The 19,765-nt window shown below is 41.8% G+C and overlaps 1 protein-coding gene across 3 annotated transcripts in view; it reads right to left on the reverse strand.

The window, feature by feature from the left end:
- CAPS2 (calcyphosine 2) overlaps positions 1–19,765 on the reverse strand; it is a 72,179-nt gene that overhangs the window by 34,173 nt on the left and 18,241 nt on the right. For all 3 annotated transcript variants that reach the window (XM_060245101.1, XM_060245102.1, XM_060245100.1), the window contains exons 6-10: positions 15,809–15,997; positions 12,176–12,298; positions 11,349–11,416; positions 4,769–4,888; positions 975–1,049 (exon numbers count right to left, since the gene is read on the reverse strand). In XM_060245101.1, coding sequence (XP_060101084.1) covers positions 975–1,049; positions 4,769–4,888; positions 11,349–11,416; positions 12,176–12,298; positions 15,809–15,997 — 575 coding nt within the window. The remainder of the gene's footprint in view (positions 1–974; positions 1,050–4,768; positions 4,889–11,348; positions 11,417–12,175; positions 12,299–15,808; positions 15,998–19,765) is intronic.

The raw sequence follows: 19,765 nt of genomic DNA on the forward strand, positions 1-19,765 counted from the left end.
CTTCAAGAGAGGATTGGATAAACATATGGAGCAGAGGTCCATCAGTGGCTGTTAGCTACAAGGTATTGATGAAACTCTCTGTCTGGGGCACTGATGCTCTGTATTCTTGGTGCTTTGGGGGTGGGCAACAGTGAGAGGGCTTCTAGTGTCCTGGCCCCACTGATGGACCTCCTGATCGCATCTGGTTTCTGTGGCCACTGTGTGACAGGGTGTTGGACTGGATGGCCCACTGGCCTGATCCAACATGGCTTTTCTTATGTTCTTATGATCTTCTTCTTCTTCTAGCCTCATTTTATGTGGGCTTACATAAAGATATATTTAACTGTGAAATAGACTTTCTACTGGTGAAATATCCTCCAAAATATGATCTGAGCTTCAAAGACAGTAATGCACACATTCATGGCTTCCCCACATCTTCAGCATGCACCAATCAAAAAGAAAAAAAAATTCTCAGCAGCACCACCTTCTGCAGGATGAACAGAACCCTTAGGGAGTGATGGTGCTTCCATTAGGAATTGGAAACCAAAACTGTGATTTGTAAATACCCAATGAACTGGGTGCTTTCCTGACCCCACCCACACAACCAGAGGAAAAAGGCCCACAACCAGAGTCCCCACACGATTGCCATATCTGCAACAGGACAGGATTCTGAGCTAGGCTTGTTATAGTACAAAATGCATGAACTGGATCAGAAAGAGGGATGGCTAAAACTACCACATTGCTCTATTCTTCCATAAAAACACATGAAAGACAATTTGGTCTACAATCTGGTCTGCACTCATAGAACAATGGCTCTCTTCATCAAACAAAAATGTTCTGCAGCAACCCATTGATGCATGTTAGATTGAGGCTATAATAAACGGCTTCTATACTCTCTAATTCTCTTATTAGAAGACATCTGGAATTAAATTGTTGTATGAAATATACAGTGAGAAGTCCCCACAAAGAAGTTAAAAAATGAATTGAAGACTTACGTTGATATTAATCTACCATCAAAGCGTAGCTTGTTAGAAAGCATATTTTCAGTCAATGCTGACCTAGTCCTTATTCTGTAAAGGTAAAAAACGTAAAGGTAGTCCCCTGTGCAAGCACGAGTCATTTTCGACTCTGGGGTGACGTTGCTTTCACAACGTTTTCACGGCAGACTTTTTACAGGGTGGTTTGCCATTGCCTTTCCCCCCAGGAAGCTGGGGACTCATTTTACCGACCTTGGAAGGATGAGTCAACCTGGAGCCGGCTACCTGAACCAGCTTCCGCTGGGATCGAACTCAGGTTGTGAGCAGAGGACTCTGACTGCAGTATTGCAGCTTTACCACTCTGCGCCACGGGGCTCTTCACCTTATTCTGTAATATATATATATATATATATATATATATATATATATATATATATATATATATATATATATATATATATATATATATATATATATATATATATATATATACAGTGTGTGTGTGTGTGTGTGTGTGTGTGTGTATATATATATATATATATATATATATATATATATGTTATTTATGTAGCAGTAAACTAACATATTTTGCAAGTGTACCACTTCTGGAACTAAAAAGCAATGAGTTTATAAACCAAATCAATTAGGAAACAATTTGGAAAAGACAAAATGTGATGTTCAAAGAGGGTAAACAGGCAGACTCTTAACAGCTCCCAACCCATGCAATGTAATGAAAATTGGAACGCAGTTCTCTGAAATAATACTGCACCCCCAAAGAAAAAAATGCTGTCAGTTACCTCCATGCTTGAGAGGAGATGAATGGAGCATAAGAACAGAGTCTCAGTTAAACTCTTAACTTCCCACAATTAGGAATGATGTTTTTACACATTTATCTCCTATTTTGATATATTTATTGCTTCACATGAGGGCATCCTCAGAATGCTTTACTGCAACTAGTGGCTGTTGGTGATGTTGCTATATTTATTTAAAGCATTTTTATGCCAGCCTTCCACCCAACTTAGGGTTCCCAGCCCGTCAAAAAACCCAAACATGTAGCAACATACACATAACACATAAACACTGAGAGTACGCCGGACAAAACACAGAAGACTTCAACCTGCTGTCAGAAGACAATGATAGATGAGGGCAGATTAATCTTCCTAGGGAGGGATATTCCATAATTTTGATTCCACTCATCTAGTCTCAGATAATGGGGCAACCAAAGAATAGTGCCTGAAGATAATCAAACCTAGGGCTTTTTTTGTAGCAGGAATTCTTTTGCATATTAGGTCACACACCCTGATGTAGCCAATCCTCCAAGAGCTTACAGTAGGCCCTATGAGAAGAGCCCTGTAAAGCTCTTGGAGAATTGGCTACATCATGGGGATGTGGCCTAATATGCAAAGGAGTTCATGCTACAAAAAAAGCCCTGATTCATATTATTCAAACCGGCCATCTTCTCTGTTCTGTTATTTGAAGTGATATTTTCTTTTTCAGCTTCACTGCTTTAAATGCACAGAACATTAAAAAGAGTATTCAAAACATACACTGATGTTAGCTGCCACTGTACTACCCAATGTTAAAAGTTTGGGAAACCTTTAGAGTATTAATTAACATAAATGTAAAATTTAAAAAACTGAAAAATCCCCTCTACCACAAATATAAGCCTTCACAGGCACTAATCTCTGCACAAATATAAAGCAGGAAGAGTTGCTCCCTTAAAGGTAATGAGTATGTTTATCTGCTTCTGTGCTGTCATTATGAAATATGCACAAATGTGGTTGTCATTCTAATTAAACTCATATGGCACAGTGGTAAATGCTTCAAGCCAGAGCCATGACTGGCAAAGTGTTATCAAAAAAATCTTACTATAATTTCTACATCTAATTCTGAAGAACTGCCCCAATGTGCCCTTCACAAGTACGGAAAATGCAGCTTTCCCTCTTAAACACCAAATTAGGGCAAAAAAATTCAAATGGTTTAATAAAGGGTTCCTGTAGTTTGTGCATCCATCTGGGATGTATCACAGACCAGAAAAGTTGCAATGGAAACTGGAAAGGTGCTTTTAGTCTCCTGGTATTTTATGCACTATTTCAGATGCCTTTGCAATGTTACTGATCTGTGATCTGTCAGTTGCTATGGTAACCCAAAATGGCACCTGAGAAGTCATTCTGGGTTGTCATAGCAACCTGGCTAATTGCCAAGGATGATGCAAAGGGGGGGAAGCAGAGAGATGAAAGGAGAATGAGAAGTATCCCTCACAATTCCTCATGGGACACTTCCTAATACTATAATAAATTCCAAGGCTGCTTTTCTATGTTCAAAAACCCATTCTTACTCTCCATCCTAAACCTGTTTCTTTTTACTAGTTACCAGGGCTTTCTTTGTAGCAAGAACTCCTTTGCATATTAGGCCACACATCCCTGATGCAGCCAATCCTCCAAGAGCTTACAGAGCTCTTAGTACAGGACCTACTGTAAGCTCTTGGAGGATTGGCTACATCGGGGAGGGGGGGGTGTAGCCTAATATCCAAAGAGTTCCTGCTACAAAAAAAAAGCCCTGCTAGTTACACCCAAGGTGGCCAAGGATAGATTCCTAGGAAGCCTGCTGTCCAGCCACTGACCATATCCAGACTAGAGTATCTTCAGTAAAAAATACTGCATTATGAGCTTTCAGATCATACCAGAAGAAAATATGCATACAGGGTTTATCTTACATCTGTTCAGATATAGACATTTTATGGGTGCTTAATAAGCATTAGTGATAACAACTAAATTAGTGATCTCAGATACTGCTGATCCCCAAGAAATAATACTGATTTATTTAAAAATTCTCTGCTTCCTCTGCAACCACCTGACATGACATATAAACAATTCTAAAATACAGCAAAATTAAGCAAACTTATTTTAGAATGAGAGGCCATAATTAGAGTTGACATGTGTGGTGTACTGGTTAGAGTGTCAGACGGGGCTCTGGGAAACCCAGGTTCAAGTCCCCACCCTGCTGTGGAAACTGGCTGAATGTCCTTGGAGCTGCCAGTCTTTCAGCCTAACTTATCTGACAGGAATGTTACAAGAATAAAGGAAGGAGAGGAGCAGCACCAGCACATGGGAGCAGGCAAACTAGACAACTTCCTAGGCACCATCTCCCAGCAGAGGTTGGGGACGGGTGCCCCCTCCCTGCTCGTGCCATTCCTGAGCCTCCGGCTCATTTTTTCTCAGCTCTGAGGGATTGGAGGAGCTCCCCTGAGCCCTCAGAGCCGAGAAAGAGCAGCGCCTCCCTTCCCCAGCATCCTCCGAGGGTGCTAGGGAAGCAAAGCACTGAGTGTTCTTGGCTCTGAGGGATTGGAGGAGCTCCCCCAACTCCTCAGAGCTGAGAAAAACCGATGCTTCCCTTCCCCAGCGTCCTCCAAAGATGCTGGGGAAGGGAAGCACCAAGTGCCTGGTGATGTCATCACATGATGCCATCACACTGTATGTGTGCAAAGTGCACCACAAAAACTTTTCTCCTGGGGCAGAGGGTGTGGGTGCATGTTGAGGTTCTGCCTTGGGCATCAGAACCCCACGTGCTGGGGCTGGAGAGAACAATGTTGTAAACTGCTTTGGGTTTCCATTTGTAAATATAATATAACTATATAAATAAATAAATGCTTTTAAAAAAAAGAAATCTGTGGAAACACAATAGATCTCATTTAGATTGGCAGAGTTATTGATATTTTTACACAGAACAAATAAATCAACCAATGCTTCATCATAAAATAGATTAAGAAGACATTAAAAGTCAGATAAACTAACACAATAACATAAACTCACTTAGTTTCATGTAATGCTCTTCTCCTAAAGCGCAGAGGTGCTGTCCTTAATCCAGGAAAGATGGGATCCTTCTCACAGATATCAGTATTTCCATTTTGTTCTGGGTCACTTATTACAGCTCTGGCTCAAAAATAAAAGCAAAAACATATGATAACATGGAAGTGGTTTTATGAAATTAAAATGTAAATATTGTGACAGTTAAATTCAAAGATACCCTATGGAAATCTGGAAGGCTCACATTAATCCTATGCATATTAATCCTAATCCTATGCATTCAATAAATAGGTATTTAAAACAACCTTATACTATAATTAATCCTATACATACAATGTAGACCTGATGATGGAAGAACAAATAACTGCATTATAAAGTCAGAAGAGATCTGAGCAACATTCCATTTAGGGAAATGTCTCCATTTAATGCCTCTTTCCAACAAAAGATACAGTCACAATCCAGTGCCCCCACATGGAGTTTTTGATCTAAGGACTGAAAGCTGATGTACCAAGGGAAGCTAGTGAAGCAAGGAGGAAGGATGGGAAGGAGCAACCAGGCTTGCTCCCACTTCTTTCTCATCCATCTTGCTACATAGCTGTCAGCATGATTCTCCTCTAGACTAATGCAGAAATCACAGCCATTCTTCATACTAAATGGAGGAGTCACCTGAGTTGAACTGACAAAATCAAGAATGTGTTGCCAAGGGGATATGACAACTGTTTTCCTTCTTCTTCCCTTTATTTTTCACTAATCCTTGTTTGACAGACTCCTACAAATTCTTTACAGGCATGGCCATTTTATCTTGATGCATGTGGATGGAGAGACTGGATAGCAGCCATCCTTGTAAACAATTACAATCTTTCAATAAAATTTATGACAAAATATGTATGCTTAACATCAGAGCCTTGCAGCCTGATTCTATACATTGAAAAAGTTTCACTTGCATAAAGTGAATGTTTATGCAAGATACTGGAAGTCACCACAGATACCTAAGACAGAAGAATTTGTTCAAAAATCATTTGAAACAGCAGAAATGGACTTTCTTTCAGTGAAATTGAAGGAAGGAAACATATGGGATTGTAAAGAAACCAGGCAACCCTTATATGATTGGCTGAAAAAGGAATAAGAAATAATACGTAAGAAAGATGTAAGATCCAGAAATAAATGAATTAGATCAAGAAAAAATAGCAGATGGGAATATGAATGATGTGATATATTGTAAATAACGAATTCAAACTCTTACTCTCCAGTTTATTGTTTATGTAATATGTGCAATATATGTATGTCTTTATTTCTTTGTTATCTGTATGTTAGAAATAAACAAAATAAATAAAAATTATTGGAATCCGAAAATTTCACTGAGAAAAAAGTCTCACTGAACTCATCAGTATAAAGTAAGAGTCCAGTAGCACCTTTAAGACCAACAAAGATCCATTCAAAGAATAAGCTTTCATGTGTTACACACACACTTCTTCAGACACAATGAAATGGGAGAAAAGTCTTCAAATTTATAGAAGAGTTGAAAAAAAATGAATTAGCATATAACATGATGTAAACATTTTTAGACAAATCAGGAACAACAAGCCAAGTCCTCAGGGTCAACACCTGTATGGATTCAATTAAGGGGAAACAGCAGTTGACACAATAACTATGTCAAAATAGGAGATAAGTGACAGAGTAGTAGTGGAAGCGTCCCTCAGGGCCACTCTGGTCAGACCAGTCTCAGTTGTTGCTCTAATGAAGACATTCACAAAGACAGCCAGTTCAACAAAGTTGTGCTAGGGTCAGGCAGATATCACAGTCAAGAATCAGTCCAATAATCATACACTTATAATCAGTCCAGCAAGGCAAAGGTACAGATACTCAATCCAACAGAATAGTCAAGTCACAGTCCACAATCATCAATTCCCTTATCAGTCCATCAGTATGCTACGCTCTATCCGTCTTTTCCTACTCCACACTGAACAGACATTAGGCTACTGTATTTGTATTCCCCTTAACCAATCCCATTTCTCATTGCTATCACATGCTAACACTTAAACACCTGTATGTAAGGGTTACACAATCCTTTGGCAGTTCCAATATGCCTTAAAGATATAGGATACTGACATGCAAGAGAATCTTTTCTAATTGTGGGAAAGTTAACTTTATGATGCCCATCTGCCTCCGCTCAAGTGTGAAAGTGGTAATCACTGTATGTTGTTCTAAATACCATGCCAATATGTTATTCTTAGAGGAGTTATGTCTGGAAACATCTATTCCTATATATTGCATTCTATTACAAACAGTATTCCATTATATTATTCAAAAGGGAGAAAAGAGAGAGAAAAATTGGGATGCATAAAAATACATAGGATGTATAATCCTTACAGAGGATGTATAGAAGGGGGGGAGAGAGATGCATAAAAATACAAAGGATGCATGTTTTTACAGAGGATGTATAGTCCTTCCTGGTGAGAATGTGTTCAGCATATGTAACGAGATAAGAAACCGATATCCCTGTTAAATCGTAGATGGGTGTTTGTTCCAAGTTTTGTAATAACTTGTAATTAATCACTTTCCATTCTAAGAACATAAGAACATAAGAGAAGCCATGTTGGATCAGGCCAACGGCCCATCAAGTCCAACACTCTGTGTCACACAGTGGCAAAAAATGTTATATACACACATACACTGTGGCTAATAGCCACTGATGGACCTGTGCTCCATATTTTTATCTAAACCCCTCTTGAAGGTGGCTATACTTGTGGCCGCCACCACCTCCTGTGGCAGTGAATTCCACATGTTAATCACCCTTTGGGTGAAGAAGTACTTCCTTTTATCCGTTTTAACCTGTCTGCTCAGCAATTTCATCGAATGCCCACGAGTTCTTGTATTGTGAGAAAGGGAGAAAAGCACCTCTTTCTCCACCTTCTCCATTCCATGCATCATCTTGTAAACCTCTATCATGTCACCCCGCAGTCGACGTTTCTCCAAGCTAAAGAGTCCCAAGCATTTCAACCTTTCTTCATAGGGAAAGTGCTCCAGCCCTTTAATCATTCTAGTTGCCCTTCTCTGCACCTTCTCTAAAGCTATAATATCCTTTTTGAGGTGCGGCGACCAGAACTGCACACAGTACTCCAAATGAGACCGCACCATCGATTTATACAGGGGCATTATGATACTGGCTGATTTGTTTTCAATTCCCTTCCTAATAATTCCCAGCATGGCATTGGCCTTTTTTATTGCAAACGCACACTGTCTTGACACTTTCAGTGAGTTATCTACCACGACCCCAAGATCTCTCTCTTGGTCAGTCTCTGCCAGTTCACACCCCATCAACTTGTATTTGTAGCTGGGATTCTTAGCCCCAATGTGCATTACTTTGCACTTGGCCACATTGAACCGCATCTGCCACGTTGACGCCCACTCACCCAGCCTCAACAGATCCCTTTGGAGTTCCTCACAATCCTCTCTGGTTCTCACCACCCTGAACAATTTAGTGTCGTCCGCAAACTTGGCCACTTCACTGCTCACTCCCAACTCTAAATCATTTATGAACAAGTTAAAGAGCATGGGACCCAGTACCGAGCCCTGTGGCACCCCACTGCTTACCGTCCTCCACTGCGAAGACTGCCCATTTATACTCACTCTCTGCTTCCTATTACTCAGCCAGTTTTTGATCGAATGTATAAGTATCTGTTTAGAAGTTCTTGAAGTTCCTTTGCAATAGAACAGCTACTCTGAGGTCATCCATTGTATATTCTGGGTAGGAGAACACTTTAACCTCTGTCTTTACAAAGAATTAACTAGAGCCTTGTGAGGAAGTGACAGGATTTTTGGGTTCCACATAAAAGCCATCAGTCTTGATAAAGGCAACTAAATGTTTGACATCGGCTAATGTGGACTAGCTTTATGTGGAAGAACTTATTATTTATCCTAACACCTCATTGAAACAATAGGGGACTGAGTGTGCATAACTGTGAAGTGAAATATTTGTTTGATGTGAGGATTTCATGTGGAACCCATTTAAAAATGCCTATATGCACTCTTGGTGAAAGATTTCATTACAGACTGTTTTCTAATGTTTTGGTTTATGAGTCACATGCAGACTCTTAACCTTTAAAAAGTGCCTGTGTGCACTTGGATTTATTCTACTGCAAACTGTTTGGATTCATTTAAGTACAGACAGTTTGGAAAAAGAGGTTATGTTAAAGTGCCTGTGTTCACTCTTGTTTATTTTATTGCAGTCTGTTTAAAGGTAGAGGCTTTGGAATGTATAAGTATCTGTTTAGAAGTTAGAGGCTACTTAGAAGTAGAGGCCACAGAGATTTTTTTCAGACATAACACCTCTAAGAATAACATATTGGTATGGTATTTAGAACAACATACAGTGATTGTCACCTTCACATTTGAGGGGAGGCAGATGTGTTAGGGAAATTGCTGTGGATCTCCTCTTAGATGGGAGAATTAGCAGAGGAGACCCTGGCACAGCATAGGAGAGATCTTTTACCAATTTATGGAGGTGTAGTTTTCAGAAAGGAGACTCCGGACTAAATATATTTTAAAATGTTTACTCTGAAAAATATATATAAATACAATCACACATTCACAAAAGATAAATAATTCATACAACAATCACACAGCTCCTAAGGAAAAATAGAGATGAAATTGATAGGGGTAACACAAGGGTAAAACATGGACAGGGACAGACTTTACCATCATGAATACTTCCCAGTAACGATAGATAATAAGGGGAGGGGTAACCAGAGACTACCAGAATCACTAGCCATAATGGGGCCCAATTGTGTAATTGGGGATGGCTCAGTCAGCGGGGTAGGGATGTTGAATGAGACACAATGAACCAGCAAACCACATGGACTTATATTACCATCCTTGTGTTTCCAGGCTATAGTATCAGGTGACTCATGCCTAGAGGTCAGGTGACTTATGACACCCGTGCATGTCACTCCTTAGGTCACCAAAAGGGGCAGACAGCGGGAAGCTTCCAGAGGCTTTATGGGATTAGTGGGACTTGATGGGCTTACCTATTGCAAAACTACCTTAAACAAAGAAAAGAAGTTGGTCAATTTAGAGCCACATTGTAATCTACTGTAATACCATAGCTAACACAATGGGGTTGTCCTGCATGATGAGATTAAGTCCTCAGCAACAGTCACTTCCTTGAGCTTCTCCTTTGTATCCAGTAATCTCCTCAATGGCTGACAGGAACAATCCTTTGTCGTGTGCAGTGTGGTAGCAAAGCCCTTTGTCCAGCTGTGGACTACTCCATTTGCATCTACACTGACACACCTGTAGAATGTGACTGTCCTGCTTTACCTTTATGGTGGCTGAACAAAATGGATCCAGGGTCCCCCTTATCATGGCTTCTGCTGAAACCTGTTCTTAGACCTGTCTTCCTTGGACAGAAGTCCAGTTGTGTTCTGCATGGCTTGGCAGCTTCTTGGGAAAGCCTGATATAGAGTCCTTCTATGCAGAAGGAATGCAGTTATAGCATTGGCAGGAACAAGCAGGGAGGTCACTTTAGCTTGGCTGGAGTGTTTGCTGCTTGGCCCCACAAGAGTAAAATGTCCATGTTGGGCTGGTGTCCAGGTGAATGATTGGACTCAAGTAAGGCTGAGAGTCCAATATAGCATGATGCATATGCTTATTAGGAAACATGGTTCATAGTAACTGAGAGTCCAGGGAGTCTGGAACCAGGGCCACAGTCAACATAGTCCATTAAAGATGGAGGAGGAGGGTTTGGGCCTAACAGATGGGCATCATAAAGTTAACTTTCCCACAATTAGAAAAGATTCTCTTACACACTTATCTCCTATTTTAATATATTTATTGCATCAAATGTTGTTTCCCCTTAACTGGATCCATACATGTGTTGACCCTGAGCACTTGGCTTGTTGTTCCTGCTTTGTTTACATCTTGTTATATGCTAATTCATTTTTTTTCAACTCGTCTATAAATTTGAAGACTTTTCTCCCATTTTATTGTGTCTGAAGAAGTGTGTGTGTAACATATGGAAAGCTTATACCTTGAATAAAACTTTGTTGGTTTTAAAGGTGCTAATGGATGGACTCTTACTTTATTCCGTTGCTTCAGACAAACACGGCTACCCGCTTGGATCTGAACTCATCAGTACTAATTTTCAAGTATTCATACTTCAAATGGGGCTATTCAGAATGGGTTTTTTAAATATCTTAGTTTGGTTTTTATGCTTTATGATGATGATATATGCTGCCTTGAGTTGTATTTGACAACTGGGATATACATTTAGAAATCAATGATAAATAAGGGTACAATCTGGCCAAACATAAGCAATCTAAATTAATATTGATTTCATGCGCTTAACTCTCCCCAAGAATATAAATGGGAGATGTTGAATTATGCCTTAAATAAATATTTTTCAGATTAATAAATTCAGTCCTATCTGCTAGCAGTAGAGTCTTCTTTCTGCACGAGGTACCCTCCTCCAGTAGTAGCACCTCAAATTCATAGGATTAAACCCTCTATTTTTTGCCCAAGAGAAAAACACACAGAGCAGAATTCTACCATTTAATTAATCTGAACTGATATTTGTAAAATCCCTTACCTACATAACTGATCTATCATTACTTGTTCCACTACAGTTTGTTTTTTTCTCTCTACTGCAACATCCTCCTGCAAAAAATACAGTAATTGAAAAAAACATTATTCAAGTAATTCAGAAAATATTGCTAAAAGTAAAGTATTCCACAAAACAAAACTTCAAAAATGGAATCATTTGGAGCTCTTTATTAAAAGTGCATTCTTGTTATAAAACTAGGACACAGATAAGATTTCTTTACAATGGTTCAAAAATTAGTTATCATAGCTACGTTTATGAATAAAAAGACTCATTTTCACTCAGTTAAATGAAAAAAGAATATTTTGAGTATCTGTCATACATGCAAGCTTTATTCTAACAGAGAGGAAAATTATTTCCATTCTTTCCCTTCCATTTGCCATATCAAAGAATAATGACCAACCTAATTTGTTACAGTGGTGATAAAATTAATTTGTAATTAATAAATCAAACATATGTATGCACTGTAGTTAATCATATGAAACTAGTCCTATAGCGCCGTGATAACAGAGTAACTCAAAATGCAATCCTAAACAGAGTGATACCCTTTTGTGTCCATTAAAGGGTGTAATTTAGAATAATGCTCTAAATACTTCTTAAAAACTAATAGTACAGAAAATGTCTATGACATCAGCAAATTTTGTATGATTTCCATTAATATCAGTATTTCTGAACACCTAAAGAACATTGCAAGGAGAGGAGATTATGGTGTTATTCAATGAGAAATTCCTCCTTTACCTACCTGCATCATAAACTAGAACACAATAAATACATTCTGATTTAAATATTAGTGCAATATTCCCCTGAAAACTTACTGCTTCCAATTTCCTTATGCTCTGCTTCCCTGTGTAGGGTTTGTTTGTATAGCACTGTTGTAATAGGGCTTTTTCATCAAGAGCTGTCAATTCATCAATCCGTTGGTTTTCAGGCTGTGAATCCTATGCAGGAATATAACATATTATTAAAATTATTAATTACCATGATGCATTTGGATTGGTACTTTTGCTGCTTTCCATTCAATTTTGTCTGCAATCCATGAAAAAGGAAGCATATGCTAGAATTAATGACTACATCTTCTCCATACATCTTTCTTACTTCTGCAATTGCAAGCTTAGGTTTAATTTTTTTCTTATTACTTTGGACAACTGCATGTCACATCTATACATATTCTATAATGTGTAGAGGAAGAAATCATGAGACATTATTGTGAATTTTTTTCATAGTCCACATACATGCAAGAAGTGTTCGAAGTAAAATTGGTGAGTTGGAATGTTTAGGGTTAGGAGAAAACATAGACATTGTGGGAATTTCAGAAACTTGGTGGAATGAGGAGAATCAGTGGGACACGGTGATTCCTGGATATAAATTATATCGGAAGGATAGGGAGGGAAGGGTTGGAGGTGGGGTGGCTCTGTATGTCAGAAAGGGTATATGGTCCAGCAAGACTGGGGTAAGAGAATTAGATTCCCTTCTAGAAATGCTTTGGGTTGAAATAGAGGGCCCAAAAGGAAATTTAACTATGGGAGTTTGTTATCGCCCACCAAATCAAAAGATAGAGGACAATTATTTTATGATGGAAGGATTAAAGATAGTGGCTAAACGTAAAAACTGTGTCGTAATAAGTGATTTTAACTACCCGCAGATTGATTGGGTCAATATGTGTTCTGGTCGAGAGAAAGAGATTGAGTTTCTTGATGCCCTCAATGACTGTGCTATGGAGCAGATGGTCTCAGAACCTACCAGGGGTGGGCGATCCTGGATTTGGTCCTAAGGAATGCCCAAGACTTGGTGAGAGATGTAAAAGTGATCGCACCACTTGGGAGCAGTGACCATAACATTATTGATTTCACCATTTGTATAAATAGAGAGTTGCCCCAAAAGACTGGCACAACCACATTTAACTTTAAAAGGGGTAAATTCTCTGAGATGAGGCATGTGAAGAGGAAAGTGAAAGGAAAGGTAAATACAGTCAAAACCCTTGGGGAAGCTTGGAGGCTATTTAAAAATACAATCCTAGAAGATCAGATAAAATATATACCACAAGTTAGGAAAGGCACAAACAGGTATAAGAAAAGGCCTGCATGGTTAACAAACAAGGTAATGGAAGCTGTAAAAGGTAAGAAGGACTCATTTAAGTGGTGGAAAGCTAGTCCAAGTAAGATTAATAAAAGGGAACACAGGCTGTGGCAAGTCAAATGCAAGACTGTGATCAGGCAGGCAAAAAGGGACTATGAGGAGCACATTGCAAAAAACCATAAAGACCAATAATAAAAATTTCTTCAAATATATTAGAAGCAGGAAACCAGCCAGGGAAGCAGTGGGGCCCTTGGATGACCAAGGGGTAAAAGGATTACTGAAGGAGGATAGGGAAATGGCTGAGAAGCTGAATGCATTTTTTTGCCTCCGTCTTCACTGTGGAAGACGAGAAGAGTTTGCCCACTCCAGAACCACTAATTTTGGAAGGGGTGTTGAAAGACCTGAGTCAGATTGAGGTGACAAGAGAGGAGGTCCTACAACTGATAGACGAATTAAAAACTAATAAGTCACCAGGTCCGGATGGCATACATCCAAGAGTTCTGAAAGAACTCAAAGTTGAACTTGTGGATCTCCTGACAAAAATATGTAATCTTTCATTGAAATCTGCCTCCGTTCCCGAGGACTGAAAGGTAGCAAATGCCACCCTCATCTTTAAAAAGGGTTCAAGAGGAAATCTGGGAAATTACAGGCCAGTCAGTCTGACTTCAATACCAAGAAAGTTGGTAGAAAGCATTATCAAGGACAGAATGAGTAGGCACATGGACGAACACGGGTTATTGAGAAAGACTCAGCATGGGTTCTGTAAGGGAAGATCTTGCCTCACTAACCTGTTACATTTCTTTGAGGGGGTGAATAAACATGTGGACAAAGGAGACCCAATAGATGTCGTTTACCTTGACTTCCAGAAAGCTTTTGATAAAGTTCCTCATCAAAGGCTCCTTAGAAAGCTCGAGAGTCATGGCGTAAAAGGACAGGTCCTCTTGTGGATCAAAAACTGGCTAACTAATAGGAAGCAGAGAGTTAGTATAAATGGGCAGTCTTCGCAGCGGAGGACGGTAAGCAGTGGGGTGCCGGAGGCTCAGTACTGGGTCCCATGCTCTTTAACTTATTCATAAATGATTTGGAGTTTGGAGTGAGCAGGGAAGTGGCCAAGTTTGCAGATGACACTAAATTGTTCAGGGTGGTGAGAACCAGAGAGGATTGTAAAGAACTCCAAAGGGATCTGTTGAGGCTGGGTGAGTGGGCGTCAATGTGGCAGATGCAGTTCAATGTGGCCAAGTGCAAAGTAATGCACATTGGGGCCAAGAATCCCAGCTACAAATACAAGTTGATGGGGTGTGAACTGGCAGAGACTGACCAAGAGAGAGATCTTGGGGTCATGGTAGATAACTCACTGAAAATGTCAAGACAGTGTGCGATTGCAATAAAAAAGGCCAACGCCATGCTGGGAATTATTAGGAAGGGAATTGAAAACAAATCGGCCAGTATCATAATGCCCCTGCATAAATCGATGGTGCGGTCTCATTTGGAATACTGTGTACAATTCTGGTCACTGTACCTCAAAAAGGATATTATAGCATTGGAAAAAGTCCAGAAAAGGGCAACTAGAATGATTAAAGGGTTGGAACACTTTCCCTATGAAGAAAGGTTGAAACCCTTGGGGCTCTTTAGCTTGGAGAAACGTCAACTGCGGGGTGACATGATAGAGGTTTACAAGATAATGCATGGGATGGAGAAAGTAGAGAAAGAAGTACTTTTTTCCCTTTCTCACAATACAAGAACTCGTGGGCATTCGATGAAATTGCTGAGCAGTCAGGTTAAAACGGATAAAAAGTACTTCTTCACCCAAAGGGTGATTAACATGTGGAATTCACTGCCACAGGAGGTGGTGGCGGCTACAAGCATAGACAGCTTCAAGAGGGGGTTAGATAAAAATATGGAGCAGAGGTCCATCAGTGGCTATTACTCACTGGGGTAATTATATGTGTGTATATATATATATATATATATTTTGGCCACTGTGTGACACAGAGTGTTGGGCTGGATGGGCCATGGCCTGATCCAACATGGCTTCTCTTATGTTCTTATGTACATACAAGTCTGCATGGAGGGTTGCATATGAGAAGTACTGCCAACTCACAATATTCAGTCTCCCTCTAAGTTAGAGACATTTGTTTTTGTACATCAGGCATAATCAAATCACATGCAGGAAAACTTGTTTCTGCAATGATGGTTGCATTACTGGGATCAGTGCAATTGGCTGCAAACCCATTTTCTTCTATGCTGCAGCAAATATGCCAGATGAACTTCCAGATTTTTAAAACTGTTCTTCAAATCTTGCTCCAATGAGAATAACCTCAGCCCAGTGTTTTCAGTATAGTCTCCATTTTCACATTATGTAGGAGTGTTACCTTTTGCTCGCTGGTTTTTCTTGGTGATTCATGAGACTGACTGTTCTTTGCTTTCTTTTCTGCTTCTCTTTGAGAATACTGCTTATATCCTTCTTTCATTTCTGCTTCATATTCCTGATATTTCAGTTTGTATGCATCTGTTGGAGGAGGCAAATTTTCTGGAACTATATTTTGTTCCGACAGTGAAAGCTGAAAGTGAAGAATAATCTGAAACATTCATTACATCGAACCCTATTGTAAAAAATGTGTTGCTATTTTATGGGCTATGGCTTAACAACCATTTGCTATTGTTAAATTGGTTAGGGAAAAGGTTAAGATTTGGATACATCAGATACTTGCTTAGTGTAGGGAACTTGTGACAATTGCCTGGAAAAAACATGTTCTGTCCCTTTAACAAAGGCTTCCTGGGATGTTATTTACCAGGTGATGTGATTCACATTTACGTCCTGAAAAGCTTCAGCTCTCCATTTTCACACATTATGCCTCTATTAGGACAAGACATTTTTCTTCAGGCTTGCTGGCAACCCTAGTGACAGGTAGCAGGACCAGGAGTAACCCGCCTCCGTCATTGGTGTTATGCAACGCCAGGTCCATTAATAACAAGACCTCAATTCTCCGAGAGTTCATGCTCGAGCAGAATGCGGACCTGGCTTGCGTGACCGAGACCTGGATCCGGGAGGGCGATACAGTGGCCCTCTCGCAAACAGCTCCCCCAGGTTACTCGGTCTTCCATCAATCGCGGACTAGCGGGCGGGGGGGAGGAGTGGCATTATTTGCACGGGAGGCTTACTCCTTTAGGGCGCTCCCGGCCCCAAAGATTGAGGGCATTGAATGTGCCGGACTGGCGTGGGGGGATGAAGAGGGGTTGGCGATTTGGCTGGTGTACCGTACGCCTAACGCACCGGCCAACGCCTTGCCGTCCCTGCTTGAGGCGGCGACAGGCTGGGCGCTGGAGCACCCAAGGTTGATAATCCTGGGTGACTTCAACGTCCATGCCGATGACCCGTCCTCCAGCCAGGCGATGGACCTAGTGTCTTCCATGGCGACACTGGGACTCTCTCAATTTGTTGTAACCCCCACCCACCAGGCCGGGCACATGTTAGACCTGATCTTCGCGGCCGGGATTGTAGTGAGCGATATAACCACAGAGGTTGTGCCATGGTCGGATCACTTCGCCCTCAAGGCCCGTGTAAATATGCCCCCCCAAACCTGTTTAGGCGAGGAGCCGATTATGGCTCGCCCGCGGAGCCAAATGGACCCGGAACGGTTCCAGATGGCCCTGCGGGACTCCTGGCCCTCTGGTGACTCTCTTGATGGCCTGATAGAGACCTGGAATAGCCGGCTCTCTGGGGCCATCGAGGAGATCGCACCTCGGCGCCCTCTGCGACCTCGGATTAAGCTGGCTCCGTGGTACACCCCGGAATTACGCCAGCTGAAACAAGGCCTTAGACGGCTAGAGAGGCAATGGCGACGCACTCGTGACGAGGCGACTAGAACATCTTATAGGAAGTTTATGAAATCCTATGAGATGGCAATCAAGGCTGCAAAGAAAACATACTTTGCAGCTAGGATTGCATCTGCAAATTCGCGCCCAGCCCAATTATTTAGAATAATTCGGAATTTGACTACATTGCCTCAAGGCAATTCTAAAGCTAAGGAATTGGAAATTGGCTGTGAGGCTTTTGCGAAATTCTTTGCGGATAAGGTCCAATCGCTCCGCCAGGACTGCCCCGCCAATTTGGAGGCAGTAAGTGGACTCGAAGCCCAATGCGTGTCTTCTGATTCAACTCTGGATTGCTTCGACCCGCTCAGCTTGGACGAAGTCGACAGAATTCTTGCCACTGCACGTTCCACGACTTGCGATCTGGACCCTTGCCCCTCCTGGCTAATTAAGGCCTGCCAGGAGGAACTAAGATATCCTATACGGGATATTATAAATCGATCCCTTTCAGAAGGTGCCTTTCCAACACCTCTGAAAGAGGCATTGGTCCGCCCTCTCTTGAAAAAACCGTCATCAGACCCGGCCGAATTGGCACACTACCGGCCGGTCTCAAATCTGCCTTTTTTGGGCAAGATTATTGAGAGGGCCGTGGCAGCGCAGTTGCAGGAATTCCTGGAGGACGCTTCCGTCCTAGACCCATGCCAGTCCGGCTTCCGCCCGGGCCATGGGACAGAAACAGTCCTGGTCGCCCTCATGGATGACCTCCGACGGCAACTGGATCGAGGCGGCTCGGCAGTATTGCTGCTGTTAGACCTATCGGCGGCGTTCGATATGGTCGACCACCGGCTGCTGACCCGTCGCCTCGCCGACGCAGGAATTCGGGGGCTAGCCTTACAGTGGCTCTCCTCCTTTCTTGAAGGTCGGGGACAAAGGGTGGCAATTGGGGGGGAGCTGTCTCAGAGATACCCACTTCATTGTGGAGTGCCTCAGGGAGCAGTTCTCTCCCCGATGCTGTTTAACATCTTTATGCGTCCCCTTGCCCAGATTGCACGGAGGAATGGGCTGGGTTGCCATCAATATGCAGATGACACCCAGCTCTATCTATTGATGGACGACCGGACTGGTGATGTCCCAGCAAACCTGGACCGGGCACTACGAGCCGTGGCTGACTGGCTCAGGCTGAGCGGGCTGAAGTTGAATCCGGCGAAGACTGAGGTCCTTTGCATGGGCCGCGGCGAGCCAGGAGGGGAGACTATTCTACCGGCCTTCGACGGGGCGCCACTGGTACCGGTGCGCAAAGTCAAGAGCCTGGGAGTGCTACTGGAGTCCTCCCTATCAATGGAGGCCCAAGTAGCTGCCACTGCTAGATCCGCCTTCTTTCATCTTAAGAGGGCGAGGCAGTTGGCTCCCTTCCTGGAGCGCGCCGACCTAGCAACTGTGATCCACGCAACGGTCACTTCGAGGTTAGACTACTGCAATGCCCTCTACATGGGGCTGCCCTTGTACCGGACACGGAGGCTTCAGGTAGTCCAGAACGCGGCGGCCAGGCTGTTGGAGGGACTACCACGGTGGGAGCCTGCACGGCCTGGGCTGCGTAATTTGCACTGGCTGCCGGTTGTCTACCGTGTCCGATATAAGGTGCTGGTTATCACCTTTAAAGTCCTATATGGCCGAGGACCTGCCTACCTAAAGGACCGCCTCTCCCCGTATGTACCCCGGAGAGCACTGAGATCTGGTTCCCAGAACTTACTAACAATCCCTGGGCCAAGAGAAGTTAGGTTGAAGGCCACTAGGGAGCAGGCCTTCTCGGTGATAGCCCCTCGTTGGTGGAACGATCTACCAGAGATGGTGCGAGCCCTGCGGGACCTGAACCAATTCCGCAGGGCTTGCAAAACATTTCTCTTTCAGTTGGCATTTGAGACAACATGTGGTAATTGAATTGATATAGAACCGGATCAACGAATGAACAGATATTTAGCCATCCTAAATACATCTGGATTACATCATTCTAGCACCTACCTTAATATATCTTATTATATTTTATTTGTTTTTATGTATTTTAAATAACTATTTGTAATTAATGTCAAATTATTATGTTTTATGAATCATGGGACTCCCATGTCTGTTATACTGTCCAATAAGAATCATGGGATTCCCGTGCCTGTTAGCCGCCCTGAGCCCGCCTGGCGGGGAGGGCGGGATATAAAAATAAAATATTATTATTATTATTATTATTATTAGTTTATTGGGAGTTTTAAAATCATTATTTAGTTGTAGAGTTGGAAGATTCAGGCTGCTACAATTAGAAAATGGATGTTGAAAGATCTGTCAATAGCTTAACTTTATACCAATTATAGTAGGCAGATGATTGACTGATTTGATTTATTGATTTTCTACCCCGCCTTTCCTGTGTGTGGACTCAGGACAGTTACAACATATAAAAACACATTCAAGAATAAACATTAAAAGCTAAAGCTATGCTCTAAAACCATTAACAGTTAAAATAAGATGACATT

Source organism: Heteronotia binoei, chromosome 8 (genome assembly GCF_032191835.1).
Source record: "Heteronotia binoei isolate CCM8104 ecotype False Entrance Well chromosome 8, APGP_CSIRO_Hbin_v1, whole genome shotgun sequence".
NCBI lineage: Eukaryota > Metazoa > Chordata > Lepidosauria > Squamata > Gekkonidae > Heteronotia > Heteronotia binoei.